A 20429-nucleotide genomic window follows, 5' to 3' on the forward strand; every position below is an offset into this window, starting at 1 on the left:
ATGCCCAGTAACCCTGGCCCAGAAAGAACACATGCTAACCCACCTCCTTGCAGCGCATCCTTCGGCTGGACATCTTGAAGTAATATTCACTCAGGCCATCGGGACTCAGGGGGTCATGAGAGCAAGCCTGAAGCAAGGCTCGAACAGACTTCTCTAGTTCGAACACCAGATACACATACCCTATTCCCAATGAGAGGAAAAAGTGTATTAATATCCCTCGGGTGGCTACTCCTCAACCTGGGCAACCTTGCAAAGGGAGCTTCTTCTAAGAGAGGAGGCCTCGAGTATAAGATCTATTTTTGTTTCACTCTTGAAAAGTCTTGTTGAAGGAAGTACTTGCTATGTCATATGTCCAAGCCAAGGGACAGATATGTATACCATCTCCCACTCTGTAAGGAAAGGGACAGAGGACCCTACACTACCATGAAACACTCTGTCCCAGAACACAGAGCATGTTCAAGTCAGCGGAGCCAGGAGGGATGACAGCTTTGTGGCCATTTTGGCAGGGGTGCAGATACTGCTTTAAAAGCCTAATTAAACCAGTGGTTCAGTTCACTGAAGACGGGGCAGAGTGAAAATAGCACCAGCTCCTTTCTACAGGGAAGGGATCTCATTTCAGAACAGTGAGGAATCAGATGTTTGGTCCCCATTCCTGCCAACTCCAAAGGGATCTCAAAATGAGGTCAGGCAACAACATAACCAGGCAGCAGAGGCAAGCAAGGGAAAGTGTCTTCAACACCTCATTTGGAGAGAGAAGGTACTGCTAGGTCTCGGGTGTGAGGGAAGTGCACAGGAAGGTGTTCAGAGGCAGCTCCTACTGCACTGTAAGTTTGGACAGAGGATTAGCTCAGAGGAAACAAAGGGATGTGTGAGATTGAAAAGGAAGTGCTGGACAGCTGAAAAGTTATGCTCTGGAGTGCCACCATGTTACAAGCATGCAGCTGTGACATCCCAGCACCACGTGGTGTCATTATGTCATAGGGAGGGGAAAAAAAAGTTCCTACCATGTCTTTATTACCTTTAGGCATATTACCTTTGGGAGGACACCGGGGGTGCTTGCCATCCTTACCAGGCCACTCCACACTCAGAGACCCAAAAACACGGAAGGTGTTAACCAATCCAGCTGCGAAGAGATGGAAAAGAACGGCAGAAGCTGAGGCAGGTGTTCCTGGGAAGGTGCAGGCACAGGAATGCCAGTGCTCTCCCCAGGTTCATCTCTGCTCACCTCCCTGAAAATTAGGGACTGACCTCTGCTCTCAAGTGACAAGCATAAGCACCAGACACAAAAGCACTACGGAAATCTGTGAAATGCACCTATGCCCTCAGCTGCTCCTGAAAGACATTCCCCACCTTTACCTCCTGAAGTGGGAGGTCTTGGAGGCAGCTCACCTTCCGTAATATCCCAAGGAACACCTCCTAGGAACACCTTGCAAGAGTAGATGGGGTTCTTATAGTTCCGGGGAGGAAGCTGGCCACTCCAGGTACATGTTGCTTCATTCACAGCTTTAGCAGTAGGAAAAAAAAAAGGGAGAAACAAGGATTAGAGAATCAATCAAGTCACCACACTTCCCTGGATGAACTGATCTAGAGAAACATACTGGTCACAATTCTAGTCTGGCTGCTTGGGAGAATATGCCATGACTGTCTGAAAGACAAGAAACCTAGGTCTTAATCTACTCAGCTAAATTTGATAATCCTAACTTATCAATTCTGTCCTCACTAAAACTGAGAGGAATACAAGATGTACAGGGTAGAAATTATCACAACCCAAGTTATTTTCAAATACCACAAAGCAGTTTTATCTTGTTATTGCCCAAGTACTAAGAAAACTTGTAATTATTACTTGAAAGTAAATAGAGCAATTTTAGATACAATGCTGTATATAGGCTTACTCATCCAAAATACCTCCTCCCAATATTCAAAGAGGAAAATTACACTCTCCTTATCTTGGCTCGGAACTCCTCAATCACAGAAGTTAGACACTGCCAATAAAAACCACCTGTATCAAACCAACAAGGTAAGAATGTCTCAACTATTTCCTAAGTAAGAACCACGCTCCCTAACTACCAGAGTTATCCTTATAGCACCTGAACAGACACAAGACTTTATTTGCTGCTTACACTAAGAGAGCAGATTTACCCTAAATCCTCAGCTTCCCACTTATGTCAAGCACAAATACACATCTGTTATCCCAGCATGTGGGAAGCAAAGGCAGGATGACAGTGAGTTCAAAGACAGCCTGGCTCCACCACAAGACTCTGTCTCAAAAAAAAAATCAAAAAGAAGCCCTTTCTGCTGTATAGGTTTGGAACTATCTTATGTTTGACCTGCCCCAATTTCTTTTTTTGTTATTGTTTTGAAACAGGATCTTACTATGTAGCCCAGGTTGGCCTTGAACTCACAATCCTCCTACCTCATTCTCTGGAGTGCTGGGATCACAGGCATGTACCACCATGCCTGGCAGGCACCTTATTTCTAGAGGTCTGCTCTGGTGATCAAGGCAGTCTTTCCAGATCAGAGACTGACCTAGGTAGGGACTTGCTAGTTCTTGTCCATTTTACCCTCCTCCCTTGGCACTGAAGCAGACATCCAATGAAATGAGCCATCATTTTCATTCAGGACAAGGATATGTAAGGCCATTCCCTAAAAGGCACAGGCCCAATGTATTGCTACAGCAAGAAACTGGGCACTGTCAGCAATATTTTATGACAAAAACAGAAGCCAGTTTCGTGGCCTCATCCAAAAGCAGAGTAATGTCATCTCATAGAACAATGGCCCCAAAGAAAGCCCACAGATGGCTGGCTACCAACCATCAGGTAAGCAGTGCAGCAGCCTCGACAGGGAGAATGAGACCTGGACTAGCTCTATGAGAAAAGCCTATGGAGACAGACAGAACGGAGAGTAACATTCACTGGGTCATCAGCTCCAGGACCTCGACAGTAGTCAGTGGACGTCTCGGCAGCAGCAGTTGTCAGTGGCAAATGAAGCTCATTTACTTCCAAGCACGGGTATGAAAGGAAAAGCAAACTGGACACATGTTTAAGAGTCACTTACGTGACAGAAACTGAAGAGTTCCTAAGAGACCAAGGCTCTTGGGGACATCCCATACTTTAGAGGCTGACAAATGAACAACCTAACCCCAATGCATCCTGAGTATACCAATCAGAAAACTTTAAGACAGAAAGCCCAGAATTGGGTATGTCTGACCTGTCTTTGATTAGAAGGGGAAGGCAGGTAAAACTGTAGACATCATTTCCAGGGTTTCTCATGGGGATACCCACCACTGAAGAATCAAAAGCAAGAGTAGCAGACAGCCAACCTTCCTGGAAGCACACAATAAGAGATGGATCTAACCTTGTACCCAAGAATGTCTGCCTCCTTCCACTCAGATGCAAAGTTGTTCTTTACAGAAGAGATGGCCCTCTGATCTCAGACGTGGAGACTTCATCATGTAACCAAACCCCTTTCCAGAGAGTTCACCACCATATAAACTAAGGTCACTTCCTCTCTGCTCCCAGAATGAGGTCTCAGGACCAATAGATACCCAAGCCACACTTACCTGCTGCTTGCCGGTGCAGCCTGGCCTCCCTCTCTATGCTGAAGGGGTCTTTGGGAGCTTCGAGGAGGTCCCAGGACGGCCACACAGAAGCTCCTGGCCATCTCTTTGAAGCACTGGTTGGGGAGGGAGTGACTGCTGCGAGAGCAGCCTGCTCTTGGTCCATCCGGGACCCAACTCCCATCTTTAAAGGGTCTCTGGGACCACCTCCCGTCAGAGACAGGAAGGGCAGAGGAGGGGAAATACGAAGGCTTGACTAGGAGAGGAAAATGACGCATTTTTAAAGGACATTTTTGTTATAAAGCAGTAATTGTACAACAGAAAATATGAAAATAATAAATACCTCATTTATTATTTCATGTATTTTAACTTTCTTCCTGCACGTTTTTAAAGGTTAGTTGTAGATTGTATTGTAATTAAAAGGAGTTTTTCCTCTCTCCCCAGTTTCCATATTGTCAGTTATTTTTTATCTAGGAGACCAGCTACATCACACTGATCCATTTCCCTACTGTTAAACACTTTTTTTTTTTTTTTTTGGAGACAGTCTTTCTGTGTTCCCCAAGCTGGCTTTGAATACCCAATCCTTCTGTCTAGGACAGACTGACAGAAGCTAGGGTGGGGTCTAAAAGCCACAAGCGGAAAATGGTGACTTATCACCAAGGTTGTTAGTCTTGGGTGTTGAAGAGAAGAGGGAAAGAAAATAAGCCATTCTCTGTATTGAATATTCAGTTCAAGAGATTTGGCGACAGAGAAGCAAGGCTCAGGCAGCACCCAGAGTTGTGTTTATCTTAGGAAAACGTCTCACTGCCTATGTACTTAATCCTACCCCATCTTCACTGTCTGCACCACCTATACTACCCTCTCCACCTACTCTAACCCAACTCTACTCAGCATGGCGGCATGTCACACACGCTGTACAGAAGGAACCCGAGGTGAGCAAGTTAACTCTGAGGCAGTATTCCACAGATACACATTGCTCAGACTGAGAGTTGGATTGGGCAAGGGGAAAAATACAGAATCGAGTCAGATCTGGATTAAAATTCAGTGCTGCTAATTACCAACATTACTTACTGAATGATTACTTAAAATCTCTGTGATACACAAAGCTACATAAATCATCATTTAGAGGATAAAGAAAACACCCATATAGGTCAAGAAACAGCACTGCCAGGGAGCCCCGAATTTACTTTTGAAAGGAACTGTTTTTTCAACAGCTCTCAAAGGGTAAGTAAAGAGGGTCCTTCAACATCTTGCTCATAAATATTCAAGTCGTCAATTCTGCTGATGCAAGGCTCTACATAGGTGGTCTCTACTCCTCCTATCCATCCCACATCCCAGCCCGCTTTTTTTTTTGTGGTACTGGGGATTGAACTCAGGGCCTCATGCATGCGAGGCAAACACTAAACCACTGAGCTATATCCCCAGTCCCCCAGCCCGCTTTCTAACAGAAAGACACCCTACTCCAAGACAGATACTACACCCTGCTTCCCCTTGGACACATATAGGCAACCCTGCATTCAAACCCCTGTTAAGTCCTTCACACATTACATACAATCAAATCTGAGAGATGATCTGATCCAGAGCTGAAGCCACTCGTGTCGGAGTCAGAGGGGCTGCTAGACCGGGAGTCCAGGATGGGCCGGGTATCCAGGCGGGATCCTCTAACTGAGGGTGCTGGAAACTTGTCCAGGTCAGACCCAAGGGGATCCAGAGGCAGGAAGCTCAGAGGAGTTTTTCCCAGGACATTTCCCAGTGGGTTATGGAGCATGCTTAATACTAGCAGGACAAAAAGGAAAAAAGGGAAATCTTGTGACCTCTCAAGTTTTCCTTCCAGACAAGAGCCCTTCTCTCTTTTCTCCCACAGCCACCCAAGATAGGACCACTGAAAGCATGCCACAGTACAGAATATAATGAACAGACAACTGTCCATTTCTGAGACCTGGCCACCCAGAGCCCATTACAGGCAGTTACAGGATAACTTTCTGAAGCCCAGAGTTCCTGCTATTAGAGCAGCAACAAAACTCCTCTCGGATACTAGTTTTAAGGGCTAGTGCCAGCATCTAGGAATCTGCCACTGGGGACCCTGGTCACAGCTGCTATTAATGTCTGCATATACCTGTAGCACAATTAGGAAGCCAAAACCATACTCCTTTACTGCATGCCAATGTGTTTACTAGAAAAATTCCCACCTTTCTAACGCTATATAGCTACACTACAGAATCATATAAAAAGTCTAGGATAGTATAAGCATGTCTCCTCATCTGAGAAGTTCCCTTATGAAAATTTCCAGAATATGTAAAGTTCTTCTAGGCAACCCTGAATGTAAAACATTTAGGACAGAAGCAGAATGGCATGGTTAATCCTGCTTTCTGACTTAAGACACACCTGGGGTAACACCCTGGATCTGACACCTGCTGTGGATGGCTGTGAGTGCTGAGAAGCCCCACCTTCTTCTCAATGGCATCCTGGGTAAAATACTATTTCCTCCTAACTAGGACAATTAGAAGGGCTCAGAAGTCAGAAAACAGTTGTAAAGTGCCCAGAAAACAATACGTGGTTTTGTGTGTGTATTTATTCATTTGGCAGCAACAGTAAGCAGGTGCTCTTACTGTCTGAGCCTCTCTGCCAGCCCCCGCAATCAGTATTTAAAATCAAACATCAAACAGCAGCAACATTTCCCTATACGTGGTTTTGGGGAAATGTGGGACCCTTCCCCACCCTTCCCCATAAGGATGAGGAGTAAGACGGCTTTGCCATGGAACTGTGGAGATACTGAGGCTAGGTGAGAAACCTTCATTTGATGTTTCTTTTTTCATCTGAAGAATGGAGGGAACAAACTTTGAAGTAACTGTGAGGTGAAGCCAAAATAACCTAAGTGCTTAATAAACAGTGGCTGTAACTGAGTCCACTGTTAAAATCATATGAAGCACAGGCCACCTGGAGCTGCTTTCCTTACCGGCCTCTAAGTCAGGATGCTCAGCTGGATAGAGTCTCAAGAGTCAAGAATAAATCTCTCTAAGTCTGGGATCAAAGTCAAGGCACGTGCTCCCAGAGTGCCAGACACAACAGAACATATGCACAAGATCCAGAGCAGCTGTTTCCCTGGGACCAGACTAGCCTGCTCCCTTCAGACACAGGACCCTCCCTTTCCAGATAACGACACAGAGGTCTATGCATCCTTGACATTTTTTAAATGCAGGGGATACTGTGGATGTATTGTCCAGTTGTTGTTCTATAGTAGTAACATACTTTAATTAAAAAAATAAAAAGATCTGTCATTCACATAAATGGTGATGAATTTCAACCCCTCCACATCTTGGCAAGTAGCTGGTATGATCAATCTTTCATGTTTTAGTCTGATATCCACGGGGGCCAGGGAAAGCCAAACCATATCCACCAAGAATTAGTTTGTTATTTTGCTTTTCAAGTAAATATTCTTTTAACCTAGGCCTTTCAAAGCAATTTTCAAAGCACCACCACTTAACTGTAAGCTGAAACTAAGTGTCTCAAAATACTTGGATTCTGAAGCCCATCAGAAATAATCCTTGAAAAACTTCTCCTGTAATCCTTGACAAACCCCTGCTTAAGGAAATGAAAAATCGAAGCCCCTGAATCTGTGCTTGGAAAAGGAAAATGTGCAGATTTACTAGAGGTTTGTCCCCGAAGCTGTGAAACCTGGCAAAACAGCACTGTGAAAATCCACAGGTCACAGGCATCAACCAGTCTTTAAAAGTGCCACTAATGCCCGGAGGGCTTCCTCTTCCTTCACATTTTACAAAAAGCAGCTTTGGGTGGTGAATGATGAGGCAACAATCAGATCATACACAGCCCTGAGTACTGTTAAAGAGTTCTGATGTTATTCAGAGGGTAACAGAGATGGAAGAGATGGTCCGAGGAGCAGCTGAGGGGATGGCAAAGGAGGCTGACCAAGGAAACTAAGGAAGATGGCCAGGTGTATGCAGGCAGTGAGAAGGGGTATTTAAGTGAGTATTTAAACTGGATTTTCTCCAGCAGAGCTAAGGTGCCTAGATGGACAACGGACCCACAGAGGACTGTGTCAAGGAGGAAATGGAGTAGCAGGGTTGATGGTGACCGGCAATGGTACAGTATCCGCCTAGCAAGTGTAAGGCCCTGATTTCAAACCTCAGCACAAAAAAAAAAAAAAAAAAAAGGTGCAATGGAACAAATCCAAAACCAACATGGTGGCCACTATAGCTCACTCCTGTCACTCATGTGACCTTGTATTCACTGTTGTGTTCCACCAGCCTCAACTAATCTGTAAAACTCTCTACTGTGCCTACAAAAGTTATTTTGAGGCTTTGTCCAATTCCTGTATCAAAGCTAGTGCTACACGGTACTCCTCTACTATGGTAATAAGCCTATGTAAATAAAAAATGGCATGACATCCACACTGACCACTGATGAGTTCCACTTCTTCAAGTGCTCACATCTCGTGGTCAGTCTACTGTCTGGACTGGGGTTTAGTCAGTTCCTACCATTTCCAGTAGCAACTTCCATTTACTAAACATCTATCACGTGCCAGAGACACGTTAGGTAAATAACCTCCAACAGATCCTCAGACACGGGTACTGCCTCATTTTAACAAAAGCAAACTATGGCTCAGAGGGCAGTCAATGTTTAAATAACAAGTGACAAAGGGAGCCGGTTCTTTCTGACTCCAAACTTCATTTTAGTGTGCCATTCGCAAGCTACTCTATAAAAATTATCAGGCCCTCACAACTGTATGTTTTCATGTTCCTTGCACCTCTCCTTTTTGTTCAAATCCTTTAAGAGCAATCCCACCTAACAGAAGTCAGTGTCATGGTACCTAAAGTACACAGGACTGGAAACTTAGTTCCTTGCTGTTGCAGGAAGTTGGACCCACCCCAGACCTGAATCTGAACCTGCACTTCAACAAGATCCCCAGGAGATCTGTGTACACACTAAACTTTAAGCATGAATGTAGAAAACCTGAGGCTCCCTAGCAAAATTTCTGATCAATCCTCTAAACACACCCAAACATCCTTCACATGTCATTATTTCTCTTCATTAGAACACTGAGGTTATAATACAAATATAGCTCTTGCAACACAATGGCAACCAACACTTAAGGGGGGTGGTGGCAGGGAAGCATGCCAAATAAAGAAACAAAGGAGGCTATACAAGACACTTTCCAAAGAGTTTATCTCTGAAAACATTGGGTGTGGATGGAGGGAAGAGCAGACAGGCAGAGAGACAAAGTTCTGGGAACAACCAAGAATAAACTGTGTGTGTGTGTGTGTGTGTGTACGTATGTATAAATAAATATATTTATTTATATATTTAAAATGGCATGGAATAGGATAATGCTTTCAGGAAAAGTGATGGCCAGAGCCAGCTGAGCACTGAAAATTGTCCAATCCAATCCAGTCAGAGACTCTGTAAGCTTATACTGAGTGGAAACATGGGGAGGTAGAGCCTGCTGCTTGGTAAGAGAAAGGTGGCACAGAAGGTGAAAGTAGACAAAGTCGACCTTCTACATGTTAAGAAATAAAAACACTATGAAGGACATCTCTATATCATCTGACAAAATCAGAATATGAAGGGATGGTTTATCAAGAGCACTGTATCAATTTTAAATTGTGGTTTGTAACTGTTTTGTTGTATATAAATGTATGTAAGATCATCTTTATTCTTAATGATTCAAGAAAAATCGGATGCATGATATGTGACATATGTATGTGCGTGTACACATCATATAGAGAAGAGGGAAAATTTGGGGGGGAGGAAGGGAGAAAGAATGAATGAGAATATGAATGCCCAAATAAAATAAATGGGACAAAATGAAACAATAGGAGAATGTGGAAAAAGGTAGTTTGAGATTTCTTCAGCTCACAGAATGAGCTAGGATTCTGGAAACTGTGACCCACTGTCAATGCCCTAGAGTGACCTGACTGTACCTATGTAGCCCAACCTGGCAGAGGGTTCCAGCTCATTAATGCCACCTTAGAGCGTACAAGAGACCAAATCAGCAGTAATATTTTTAGACTGATGGTTAACTTTGTCTACTTTCACCCTTCTATGCCAGCTCCTGTGGGTTTTACAGCTGAGTCACTGCTGGAATTTTCTGAAGCTTCCCCAAGAGTACAAAGGGGTCCAGGTCTGACGGCGGCAACTGCAATGGCCTCATGGCCTGGCACTGCCATGAGGTGCCTTGCGATGCAGGCATCCTCTGAGCTCAAGCTCTGAAGCAGGATTAGGCTCAGGACACCACCTTTAGACACTTGTTATCTAATGGGAGTAGTCATGAGGAAAATCCAGACCAGGAGCTACTATTTGTACCCTAAGATATACAACATAAACCTGGAACCCTTCTTCCCTACCTCCATTCTTGTTTTTACTTGCTTGCTAAGAATCTATCTGAAGGCACAGAGACAGGAAAGGGAGAAGTCAACACTGAAAACAACCACTCTTTGCCTGTGACACCAAATCTACAATTCTACAACACATCTCAGCTCAAGTAGTGACCTTATGAGTGGGAACTCCCCCCCCCACCAACTCTGTATCCCAAACACAGCCGTTCTCCCTAATCTCATCACTGGACAAGTTCTATCACCTGTGGAGAAGACGACACACATCCAACCCATTTCAACTTCTTTTCATGTAGCAGCACTTGCTGTCACTCTGCTTCCTAGGTTTTCCTTCCTCCCTATACTGAAAGCTGTCCCAAATAGACTACTTGACTCCATGGTAGAAGTCATGCTCCCATCTACGCTGAAAATTGTGTAAATGTGTCATTATGCCCTGGAAGCTCTTTGGGCACAGAGATACTAATCTTTGAAAGATATGACAATCCAGCGGATCAACACAAGAAGGAGGCAGAAGAATGGTAGAGGCCTTGTCTGAACTAATGAGGGTGGGCTGGAAGTGTAATGTAGCTCAGTGATAGAGCACTTACCTAGAACATTTGTGTCCTTGGATTCCATTCCCAGCACTGCAAAATAAACCACCCAACCACCACCAACAAAAATGCCACCTAGGATCAATAGAGGGGCTCAGCAATCGTTCACCCCGCAAGTGTTTGCTAAATAGCCACAAGCCAGATATGGTGCAACATGCTATAAACAGGAGTAGGGAATTAGAAGTTGAGGCAGATTTGTGAGATCACTTGGTTGGGCCCAGGAACTCCACGTTCCACATGGGAGGGGCTGAACCCCACTGTGAATGTTGCCTAAAAAAAGTTGTTTGGGAGAGGCTGGAAGGACAGAAGTAAAATGCTCTGCTATCATCCCATGCACACCTAACCTATGGATCAGTAGGGAGCCTATAAGTGATGCCACACAGAGAACATTCCATCCACTGATGAACAGGAAGAAACCAGAGAGGATGAACAGGTTAATCACCACAGGACTCCTGAAGAGAGTAGGGAGAGACAAGATGCATCCTTGACACCCTTATATTGAGCATCTGGTTTGCCCACTGGGCTTCTGTACACAGTGTTCATCAAGAGTCCTTGTTTCCAGGTCTCTCCAAGTAGATTCTCAGGTCACCCTGCTCTCCTGCTGAGTAATGCTGCATACAAGAGTCACAAGGGGGAAAGAGAAACACAAATCCAGCGGGTGGTAGAGCTGAGGAGCTGAGACTCAGGTAGAAAGGGAATGGGAACTGTCCATCAAGTGCTCCTACCTTGGAGATCTCATCAAGAGATCACATCACCTCTGGCTAAACAGCTCCTTCACTATGCATAAGATGTTGTAAGGCTTCTTGTCCAGTATGTTAGGGTTCTGCTCCTAAGAATACAGGCTTATTAAGAAGCATAAGAGTCTTAGAACAAAGAGACCAGATTGGAATACTAGTGGGTCTGCCAGTAGTTGTCACTTTGGGCACTTTGCAACCTCTCTGAGCCTATTTCCTCATCTATACAAGCATTAAAATCATGTGATGTACTCAGCATGAAAAACAGTCGATAAACGGTGGCTATTAGCAACTCCATCCCCCATCCCAGGACACCAAGGACAGCTTCCACAGTTCTGCTGTTCCATTACAGGACTTAGGACACTACAAACAGGACAAGGGAGGCCCTGGACACATGCCATTAAAGTCTCCAAGAAAAATGCAGTTCTACCATTTCTCCTGCTTGAAAAATCTCCCATCAAGCAAGGGTATGCAGCGTATAGGAAGGGGCCCTACAAAGTGCTACCTCCAAACCTACCCTGGCCTTTTGCAGGCATAGTTCTCAAAAAGACTCCATCTAGGGTCTTCCAGGGGATCCCTGAGATCAAAGGAACTGACACAGCACCACTCTAGCCCCTCAAGTGCTCTCCATGTACCAGCCTCATGCTGAGAACCCACCCAATGAAAGGCTGTCCCAATGCAGGAATCCCTCACAGCAATTTCCATGCTACATCTGAATGCTCTTTTGTTTTCCCTTGGTAGTCATGGAGATACCTAATGACAACATTACCTTATTCTCTGACGCACCTCCAGTGCCTAACACAGTGCCCGGCACACAGCCGCTGCTTAGTGCCTGCTGAATGAATTTAGCCAACCTTGCCCCCGCCCCCAGCCCACAATGTCAAATATGTAAGAGTGGCAGAAGATGATCAGGTGTGAAGTCATAACTGCCAGGGGCAAGAAACAAGCATGAACCCTGGGCTCCACACAGAGACAAGGGGGTATCTTGTAAGGATAACTTCTAGACTTCCCAAAGGTACTGAATTATCTCCCCCTCTCTGAAGAAACTGAGCTAAGCTGGCTTTCCGATGGGAAGGCAGTGTAGGCACTGGAATGTGGGCTGCACGTTCCCGCACTGCTGGCGAGGGTGCACGATCTGCACTGCAGTTGGCTGGTGGGAGGACCGCATCCTACTTAAGGCGGTGGTGGCACCCCACGTGGGCTTTCCAAGAAGGCCCAGAACTCGGGGAGGAGAGGATGGCTGCCACCATGGCTCCAAAAACCCAAGGCAACATGGTGACTAGGAACACATGGGTCCTTAACCCTTGGAAAGGAAGGAAAGCCCTCCGCCAGATCACATTGGGCCAATTCTTGGGCCAAACTGCAATCCTTCCCTGAGCCACAAAAATCATGTAATATTTACTACTAAAGTGCTCGAGATGGAAGATGACGAAAAACATCCCACTTCAGAGACAAACAACTACAAAATCAGGCTTTTCAGGTGGTGGAGAAGCTGGGGAAATTATGACTGGATCCAACTTTTTGATTTGAGACAGGGTTTTGCTCTGTTGCTCAAGCTAGCCACAGAATCCTGGGCTCAGGCAACCTCTTGCCTTAGCCTCCTGAGTAGTTGGAGTTATAGATGTGCACTTAACACCCAGACAAGCCTTTTTTATAGCCTAATTCTACAGTAACTTTCAGGCCAACCTCTCTAAGGCCCAGCTTGGACGCGCCTGAATGTTTTGCATTTCTATGGGTCCAAAGCTGTATGTATTTCAAAAAGACCAGAGGCCAAGAAGGGTCAGACCCCTATGTGCTGCCAGCACAAGTGACTGGCTGAACACTGATAACCCACAGACAGATGCCCACCTCCTGTGTCAGCTCTTGTCTTTTGCTCAGATCCAGTAGGGATGAGGTTAGGACAAGGTTGGCTTCCAAGAATCCCCAGATTAAGTACCATGGCCTCAAAGCCAAGGTCCAGGCAGAGGACACTGAACAATTCCTGGCCTAGGGAAGCAGGGCAGTTACCAACCTTTCCAGAAAAGCCTGAGTCAGTCAGCTGATGGCCAGAGCTTCAAGAGACACGGAAGTACCCCCACACATACAAATAAAAATCCAATCTCCCACTCTTACGGGCATTAAAATGGGCATTAAAAGGCCTAAGATTCTCCAGGGTCCCAAGCTCTGTGAAGCATTCTTAACAAAAGACCTGTGCCAAACAGGGTGGAGGCAGAGAAATCACCACAGCAGTGCTGTGCTGCCATGACGGCTGGTTCCTTTCCTGGCTGGGAAGGTAGGGAAGGAAACAGGTTCCGTGTACCCCACTGTCAGCAACAGCAAATGGCTGCACCCCAACCCCCATCTTTCCATCCTCCTATAGAATCTAGTGCCAATACTTTATTATGGTACAATTTACAAAGTAAAACATGCAGATTTTTAGCACATATAAACTACAGCATTTAACGTCATGTTTCCTCCTGAGCACTCTACATCTTGTATCTGGTTAGCCCTCCCTCAGTACCACCAGAGGGGATGAGTGGGTAATGGAAAGAGCTGAGCAGAAGCATACAGGGGGTTGCCAAGAAGTCCCTTCAATCTGTTCCCATCAAATTCTACAAGAAGATAGGGCTCCTAAAGGGGAGTGGCTCTTCTCTCATGCATCTGGTTACCCTCTGTGCAATGACAGTTTTTAAAAGGGCTCTGTAGCCACGAACTACTCCACCCTGTTCCCCATGCCTACTCCTTTCCAGGATCAATGCTCTTAACCTGAGGTTAAGGCAATTCCAATATCCCAGCATTAATTGCCCAGCCTGAGGTTGAAATTCCTCTCTTGCCATGAATCAGGAATCACCTGCCCTTCCCATATAGCTCCCCAGTTTTAAAAGTCACTGAAAAATAGAATCTGGCCATCCAGTAATCAGCCACTTAAGTCCCCTCCCCCACCTAAAAGTGTTTTGCTTCATCATCTCCAAGACAGGCCTAGGCACCAGGGGGTTAGCTGGGTCCTTTCTGTATAGCTGTAACCTTGGGGACCCTTCTCAGGGCCAGCCCAGGTGTAGACTAACAACTCCAGGGAATTGATCAGGGTGAGTGGAAGAGTTACCCTGCTTACAAGCAGCCATCTGTCCTGCCACACTCACAGCTAGCATTTCCATCTCTTGCAAAACAGCTCCATGTTGTGTGTATGGGGTGTGTGTGGTGGTGGTGGGGAGGATGCAAAAGGGAACAGAACAACTGTTGCTTTGGGTATCTCTGCTCACCACCCCATGCATCCCCTCCCCCAGCCACCTCATTTTCTGGCACTCACCCGAGTGTGTGCTGCTCTGGGCTGAGGAGTCTGAGTCCTGGGTGCTCCAGGGTCGGTCCCAGCCCGTCAGACTGAGGGACTGCAGGCCAAGGCACAAGTCATTTGCATCTGGGAGGCCACGGGAAGATTCTTGCGCAGAGGTGGGGAAAAGCATCCTGCTTGTAACTGTTTCTTCGGAGTCCTGGAAGTCTGCTTTGGACAGGAGGACAGCACAAATCCCAGAGTTAAGGACTGTTTTCCTCAATATTATCAACAATAAATATTACTAATAATAGTTTCCCCAGATTCAGGGGCCAGACATGCAAGCTGTCTGGATGCTGCAGCCGCTGCCTCTGCACTTTTGGGGGCGTTGGAGCAGGAGCGGTTGCCATACAGCCCCCTCCCCATGCACACCCCTATCCCGTCTGCATTACAGACTGGGCAGCATGTGATCAGGCTGCTGATGCTTCCCGCTGCCAGTGACATCAGCCGGCTGAGCCCTGCGATAGCAAGCTAGCTAGAGGCATCATCCCTCACTGAACGGGGGAGGAGCAGGAGGGACGTCAGGGAGGAGACTTGCCTCCCAGGAAAGACAGCACAAGAGCCACTTGGAATAGTCCGGGTGCAGTGCTGGTAAGTCGGGGTTTCAAGGCAGCGCCCTCTGGTCTTCAGCAATGGTGGCCAAGCGGCCCTCAGACACAACTGAAGTCCTCTCTGCTGACAGCGAAGCTAAAGCCAAAGCTGCCGGCTGCCTGCTGGTGTAGCTCTGCCCTCCAGCCCCTCCCTCTCCTCCCTCTGTTCTCCACCCCCAAACCCAAAAACACTCTAGTCCTGGACTCTCTCCAGCTGCTGGCTCAAGCTCTGGCTTTGTAGCCCAATGCAAAGCTTCACAATCCTGCTAGCAAAAATCTATGTGCCCCAAGTGGCCCCTGAGTAGCACCCTGACACAGCAATGTTTACCACTGAGGCATGGAATAATCTTCAGAAAAACACTGTACACTCAGACCCTGGGGAACAAGACCTGGTGCTCTGGGCTTGTTTGGAGCAGCATATCACAGAGAAAGGGGGTCAGCTTTGGCAGAGCCAGGGGGAGCCGCCAGGCTATTCCAGGTACTCTCAAGAACGTGGCCCACAACCCACTGGCCAGAGCATGACTTGCTCTCACACTGGACAATCCACGCCTCAGGCTCCCTTACCCCAGCAGGATGGGCTTGGTCATAAGCAGGTAACCGGGCCCAGCAACTCCCCTCCCTTTTGCCACTGATAGCACAGACTGAAGAAACTCCCAAAGCAGTGCTGACAGACCAAAACAAGGAGAACAGTCTCAGAAGTATTGTCACACCCAACCAGAATGCCACGCTCAAGCAGCTCCCATCATCCAGCTGTCAATATTGCTTCTCTTGCCATGACCCTTTCAGAAGCACCCAGAGTCATGGGGGCCAGTGGTGTCACTGGCACCTCTGTCAGGCCTTCTTTCCAGCTTTTTCGCAGGCCCAAGAATCCATTTCTGTGACCACTCACAGCTCCAGCAGCCAAGTCTAAAGAAGTCCAACTTCTGGACCCGCTGTCATTTCCTCTTTACCACTCTCTCGTTTCCTGTATCAGTCCTTTTCCAACACAACTCCCTGGTCACTGGGCTTCGTCCTCATAAGGGCAGGTGGGTAGGACAACAGTCCTAGCCACGGCAAGAAGGCTGCTCACACCTGCACCAGGCTGGCTGCACTCCATTTGCCTCTCTTCCCTGTGTCAAGGAGAAGCAAGCAGATATGGGCAGTATGCCCACCTGGCCTTCTCCTGCAGGATCCGAGCCAGGAAGGGTAGAGGGATGATGCTGTTTGCCACAGGAACAGTTGGACAGAGCCTCCTACAGTAGACCCTGCTTTTACTCAGGCAGAGCACCCAGAGGGAGCTGGTCAGTTTGAGGGAGGGACTCCTCCCCTCAGAGGATTTTTTTTTTTTTTTGTAGCTTTCCTGCTGTGTCATCCATCCACATTATTGCTGTCTGGCTGTAGACGCTCTGCTTGCTCCTTGTTTACCAAAGCTGTGTTCACCACTGCACAGGCTGAGCAAGAACTCAGCTATACTAGAGTTGTCCCCACCCTAGAGCTCTCCCCCTGGCTTTTCTGTCCACCCTTTCCCCCCGCCCCAAGCTAAGGATAGAATTTAAAATTAACCCACACCTATTAATTACAAAAGCAAAATGCTTTCTTTTAAAAAGTCAACATTTAAGTATCTATTCCCCTCCAAGCCAGGAATATATATCACTCTCTACCCTCTTCCAAGGACTTCTATGTCCAGAAGCAGCCATTCTCCTTCTTCCTGTAAAACTGGCACACCTGTGTCCACACGGCCATCCCCATTCCCCAGGCAGGGAGAGTCTAGTCATCAGCTGTGCTCTTGCTACTCAGAGACGGTGCAGCAGCCGGTAAGATCAGTATCACCAGGAAGCCATTATAAATGCTGAATCTCAGGCCCCATTTGAGGCCTATGGAATTAACCTGCATCTTAACAAGATTCCTGTGGGCACATATGCACGTGAAAGTCTAATCAACATAACTACAACCTTCCTACCTCACGGTGAAAGATCCCAGGCTTGAGCAATGGGTCCTGCCCCTTCAGGACCAAAGAGCTACATGCATCCAGGATAGATACCACATGCAGTCTAACACTGCCCTCACCCCAGAAGCCCCACTACATACCTTGCTTTTCTTTATTCATTCACCAAACCATTATTTCTTCCAGGTAAGAGTTTTCACTACCACTGTGGGAGTCCTTCACAGAGCTAAAAAATGAGTGAAGGCCACACCAAAGACCCTCAGTACAGCCAGATAAGCAGCTTTACAGGTCTGATGGACGTGCTTGGCTCACCGGGTCTGCTGCAGTGCAACGTTATCACCACTTAGTTTTTCTGAGTATCTTTTCATATGAAAAGTGGCAACAGCTGCTACCCTTTCAGATGTTTTGTAAGAATTAAAGAAAGCTCGTGGTACAGTATGTCTACACAAGGTATTTGACCTGCAGACTGACTATGTAACTTACTCTGCAAACCAGAACACTTAAAAGAGAAGGGGGAATAATGATCCCAGAACTGCAAGCTTAAACAGAGACTATGTTGGACAAACTGGGAGGCAAGATCACTCTATGCACAGCCATTCATGTGTGGAAACCTTTTATTACTCATCACTATCCGTTCTGACAGCCCCTTGATCCCATCTCTCTGAAGATGCTCATTCTGCCCCACCTCTTAGTACTAAGAAGTGTGAGGAAGCAAATGACCAGCACAGGCTACTATCCATGGGTCAAAGGCTCGTGTTCATAAGCAAAAGCCCATGATGCCTTGCAAGCCGACGTCAGAAACAGGACAGGTGCTCGGCCCTTTGTATTCAGACACATTCTTTATAATCACTTGCCAAGACCCACACCAGGGAAAACACTAAAAGGTGGTACCCGTTACAGACTGAAGTGATAATTCTCTATTTGAACAATGTATCAAATGTTTTCTCTTCCACTTTTTTTAAAATCAATACCCAGGCAAAGCCTGTGATTTAGCTTAAGTCGGTTCAACTTAAGTTGTTTCCCTTTGAAAATGTTATCTTATCTATAGTTAAGTTCCCAAATTCCTGAACAACCCAACTATACAGGGAAATAAGAGAACTAACTGTAAACTCAAGGTCTTCCAGTCTCATCAGGACTTCAGCATGTTCCCAAATTCATATACTGAAGGTATTTGGAGATGGTCTTTGAGAGATGGTTAGGAGCTGGATGAGGTCAGAAGGGCAGCCCCAGATGGAGTTAGTGACTTTGTAAGAGGAAGAAGCCAGAGCTAGGCCATGCTTATCCCTTTCCCTGCGTGATGCCCTCTGCCGTCCCGAGGCTTGGCACCAGATTCTTGAACTTTCCTGTCTCCACAACTGGGGACCAAATAAACTCTCATTCTTTATAAATTACTCAGCCTCAGGTATTTTGTCACAGCAACAGAAAGTGGGAAAAGTCCAGTCTAAAATAGAACACCGACACAAACAGCAGACAGATTTTGACTCTAGGGCTCAGACTGTTATAGTTTCAATTCAATTTTTTCCATCCTCTTCCAGCAAAATTCTGCACAAAATTGTTCAGGGTCTGTTCCTGAGCATGTGGTAAGCAGGTGAAGTCAGAGAAAAAAGCACAGTCCTTGTGTGTAAAACCATGAAGGCAGAGTGTTATGAAGGCTCCTCCCTGCAGACCTAAGGAGGACAGTGTTAGGGTGATGAGCAACAAGGGTGGGCACGACAACAACCAGAAGGGGAGCCAGAAGAGGAAGTGGTAAGTTAAGTGATATAACTGGATTACTAAGTCGTACCTATGCCATGCTTTTAAGATATGAAAATTCTTGTGCTGATGGGGAAGGCTGGCTATGGAATATAGGAAGTAGGAGCAGACTCCTAATGGATTTACCTTCCTGTGGCTATCACAAAACACTCTACCAGCACAGCCCTGCCTTCTCCCTCTGAACTTCCAACAAGCTAGTGTATTTCATTCAGCAACTGCGGTTGGGTTCTTCCATCAAATCTCTACCCATTCCCCAGTTCTGTCCCTGGGAGCAACAAAGACAAGACATCCAGTCATTATTCCCATTAGTTTCTTTCTACTAACTGACTGACTTCACTGTCTGCTGAAATCAATGATACATGGTTCTTCTTAAAATTCTAGCAAGCCAGCAGAGTAGCATTTCAAAGCATGTCCTTCTAAAAAGTTTGGATACTATATTCTTACTTGAAAAAAATGCTAATTTGAAAAAATCGCATTTGGCAGCTTCAAACAAAGAATAAACATGTAAAAAGTCTGACTCTGTCAAGATCATGTCAAGGGCTGTTTGCACTATATCCTCACCCATTCACCCGAGGGTGGCTGCAGATTCTCTGGGGCAGTGCTTCTCCAGCTCTGAAGTGTACACAAATCATCCAGGAATCTTTTGGAACACTGATTTTGCTGGGTCTCACTATGCAGCCCAGGCTGGCCTCAATTCACAGGTGGGCATCCCATGCCAGGCCCACAATTTGCATTTCTAACAAACTTCCAAGTGAGATCAGCGTTACTGTCTGCTGACAGCACTTTGAATAGTGCAAGTTTAAAAGAAATACATTCTAAACTGGATGTGCTTTAAACTTTCTGACTAGACTCACTCTTCCAGGTAGTCCATCCCATCCTTCTTCAACACTTCCGTTTTTTTATTTTTTTTTATTTTTAGTACCGGGACTCAAATTCAGGGCCTTGCAGTTGCCAGACAGGACTTCTACACCCCAGCCTGTTTTGCCTTAGTTATGTGTCTGGTGATCCTCCTGATCCAGCACCCAAGTAACTGGGATTACAGACCAGAGCCATGCAGCCCAGCCTCAACACTACTTTCCTCCTCTTCTTTTTCTTTTTTGTGGTACTGGGGTTTGAACTCAGGGTCACTGAGTTCACTCCACCAGCCTTTTTTGTAATGGGTTTTTTTAAAGATATTTGCCCAGGACTGGCTTTGAACTGCAATCTTCCTGATCTCTGCCTCCTGAGTAGCTAGGATTGTAGGTATGAGCCACGGGTGCCCGCCCAGCTAAGAATTTTTATTTTTGGGGGGGGGGGGTTGTCCTGGGGTGTGAACTCAGGGCCTCATGCTTGCTAGGCAGATGCTCCACCAGTTGAGCCACTCCATCAGCCCCGTATTTACCTTCTTAAACAAATATCTTCAATGGTTCCCTGCTGCCTCATGGATCAAAGCCAACCTTCAGGCCCTGACTTACTTTTTAACCTTCTCTCACACTATTTACCAAGAACAAACAACTAAATGTGAGTTAATCACACTCTCACACTCTAGAGAAGGATTCACTGCTAATCTGTGTGCCCATCATGGAATGGTACAGAAGACAGGGAAGCACAATGGCTAGAATCGCCAAGGAATGCTGCCTTACAGCT

At 46.3% G+C, this 20429-nt stretch overlaps 1 protein-coding gene across 6 annotated transcripts in view; it reads right to left on the reverse strand.

Annotated features, from left to right (window-relative positions):
- Cpeb1 (cytoplasmic polyadenylation element binding protein 1) overlaps window positions 1-20429 on the reverse strand; it is a 78630-nt gene that overhangs the window by 6806 nt on the left and 51395 nt on the right. For 3 of the 6 annotated variants that reach the window (XM_074061472.1, XM_074061473.1, XM_074061468.1), the window contains exons 3-8: window positions 14517-14708; window positions 5109-5332; window positions 3560-3812; window positions 1390-1503; window positions 1034-1123; window positions 44-180 (exon numbers count right to left, since the gene is read on the reverse strand). In XM_074061472.1, coding sequence (XP_073917573.1) covers window positions 44-180; window positions 1034-1123; window positions 1390-1503; window positions 3560-3812; window positions 5109-5332; window positions 14517-14670 — 972 coding nt within the window. In that variant the 5' untranslated portion in view covers window positions 14671-14708. Of the gene's footprint in view, window positions 1-43; window positions 181-1033; window positions 1124-1389; window positions 1504-3559; window positions 3813-5108; window positions 5333-14516; window positions 14709-15075; window positions 15273-15691; window positions 15831-20429 lie in introns of those variants that run through there. The other 3 variants (XM_074061471.1, XM_074061470.1, XM_074061469.1) reach the window with 3 other exon arrangements.

The sequence above is a fragment of the Castor canadensis genome, chromosome 19 (genome assembly GCF_047511655.1).
Source record: "Castor canadensis chromosome 19, mCasCan1.hap1v2, whole genome shotgun sequence".
Lineage (NCBI taxonomy): Eukaryota > Metazoa > Chordata > Mammalia > Rodentia > Castoridae > Castor > Castor canadensis.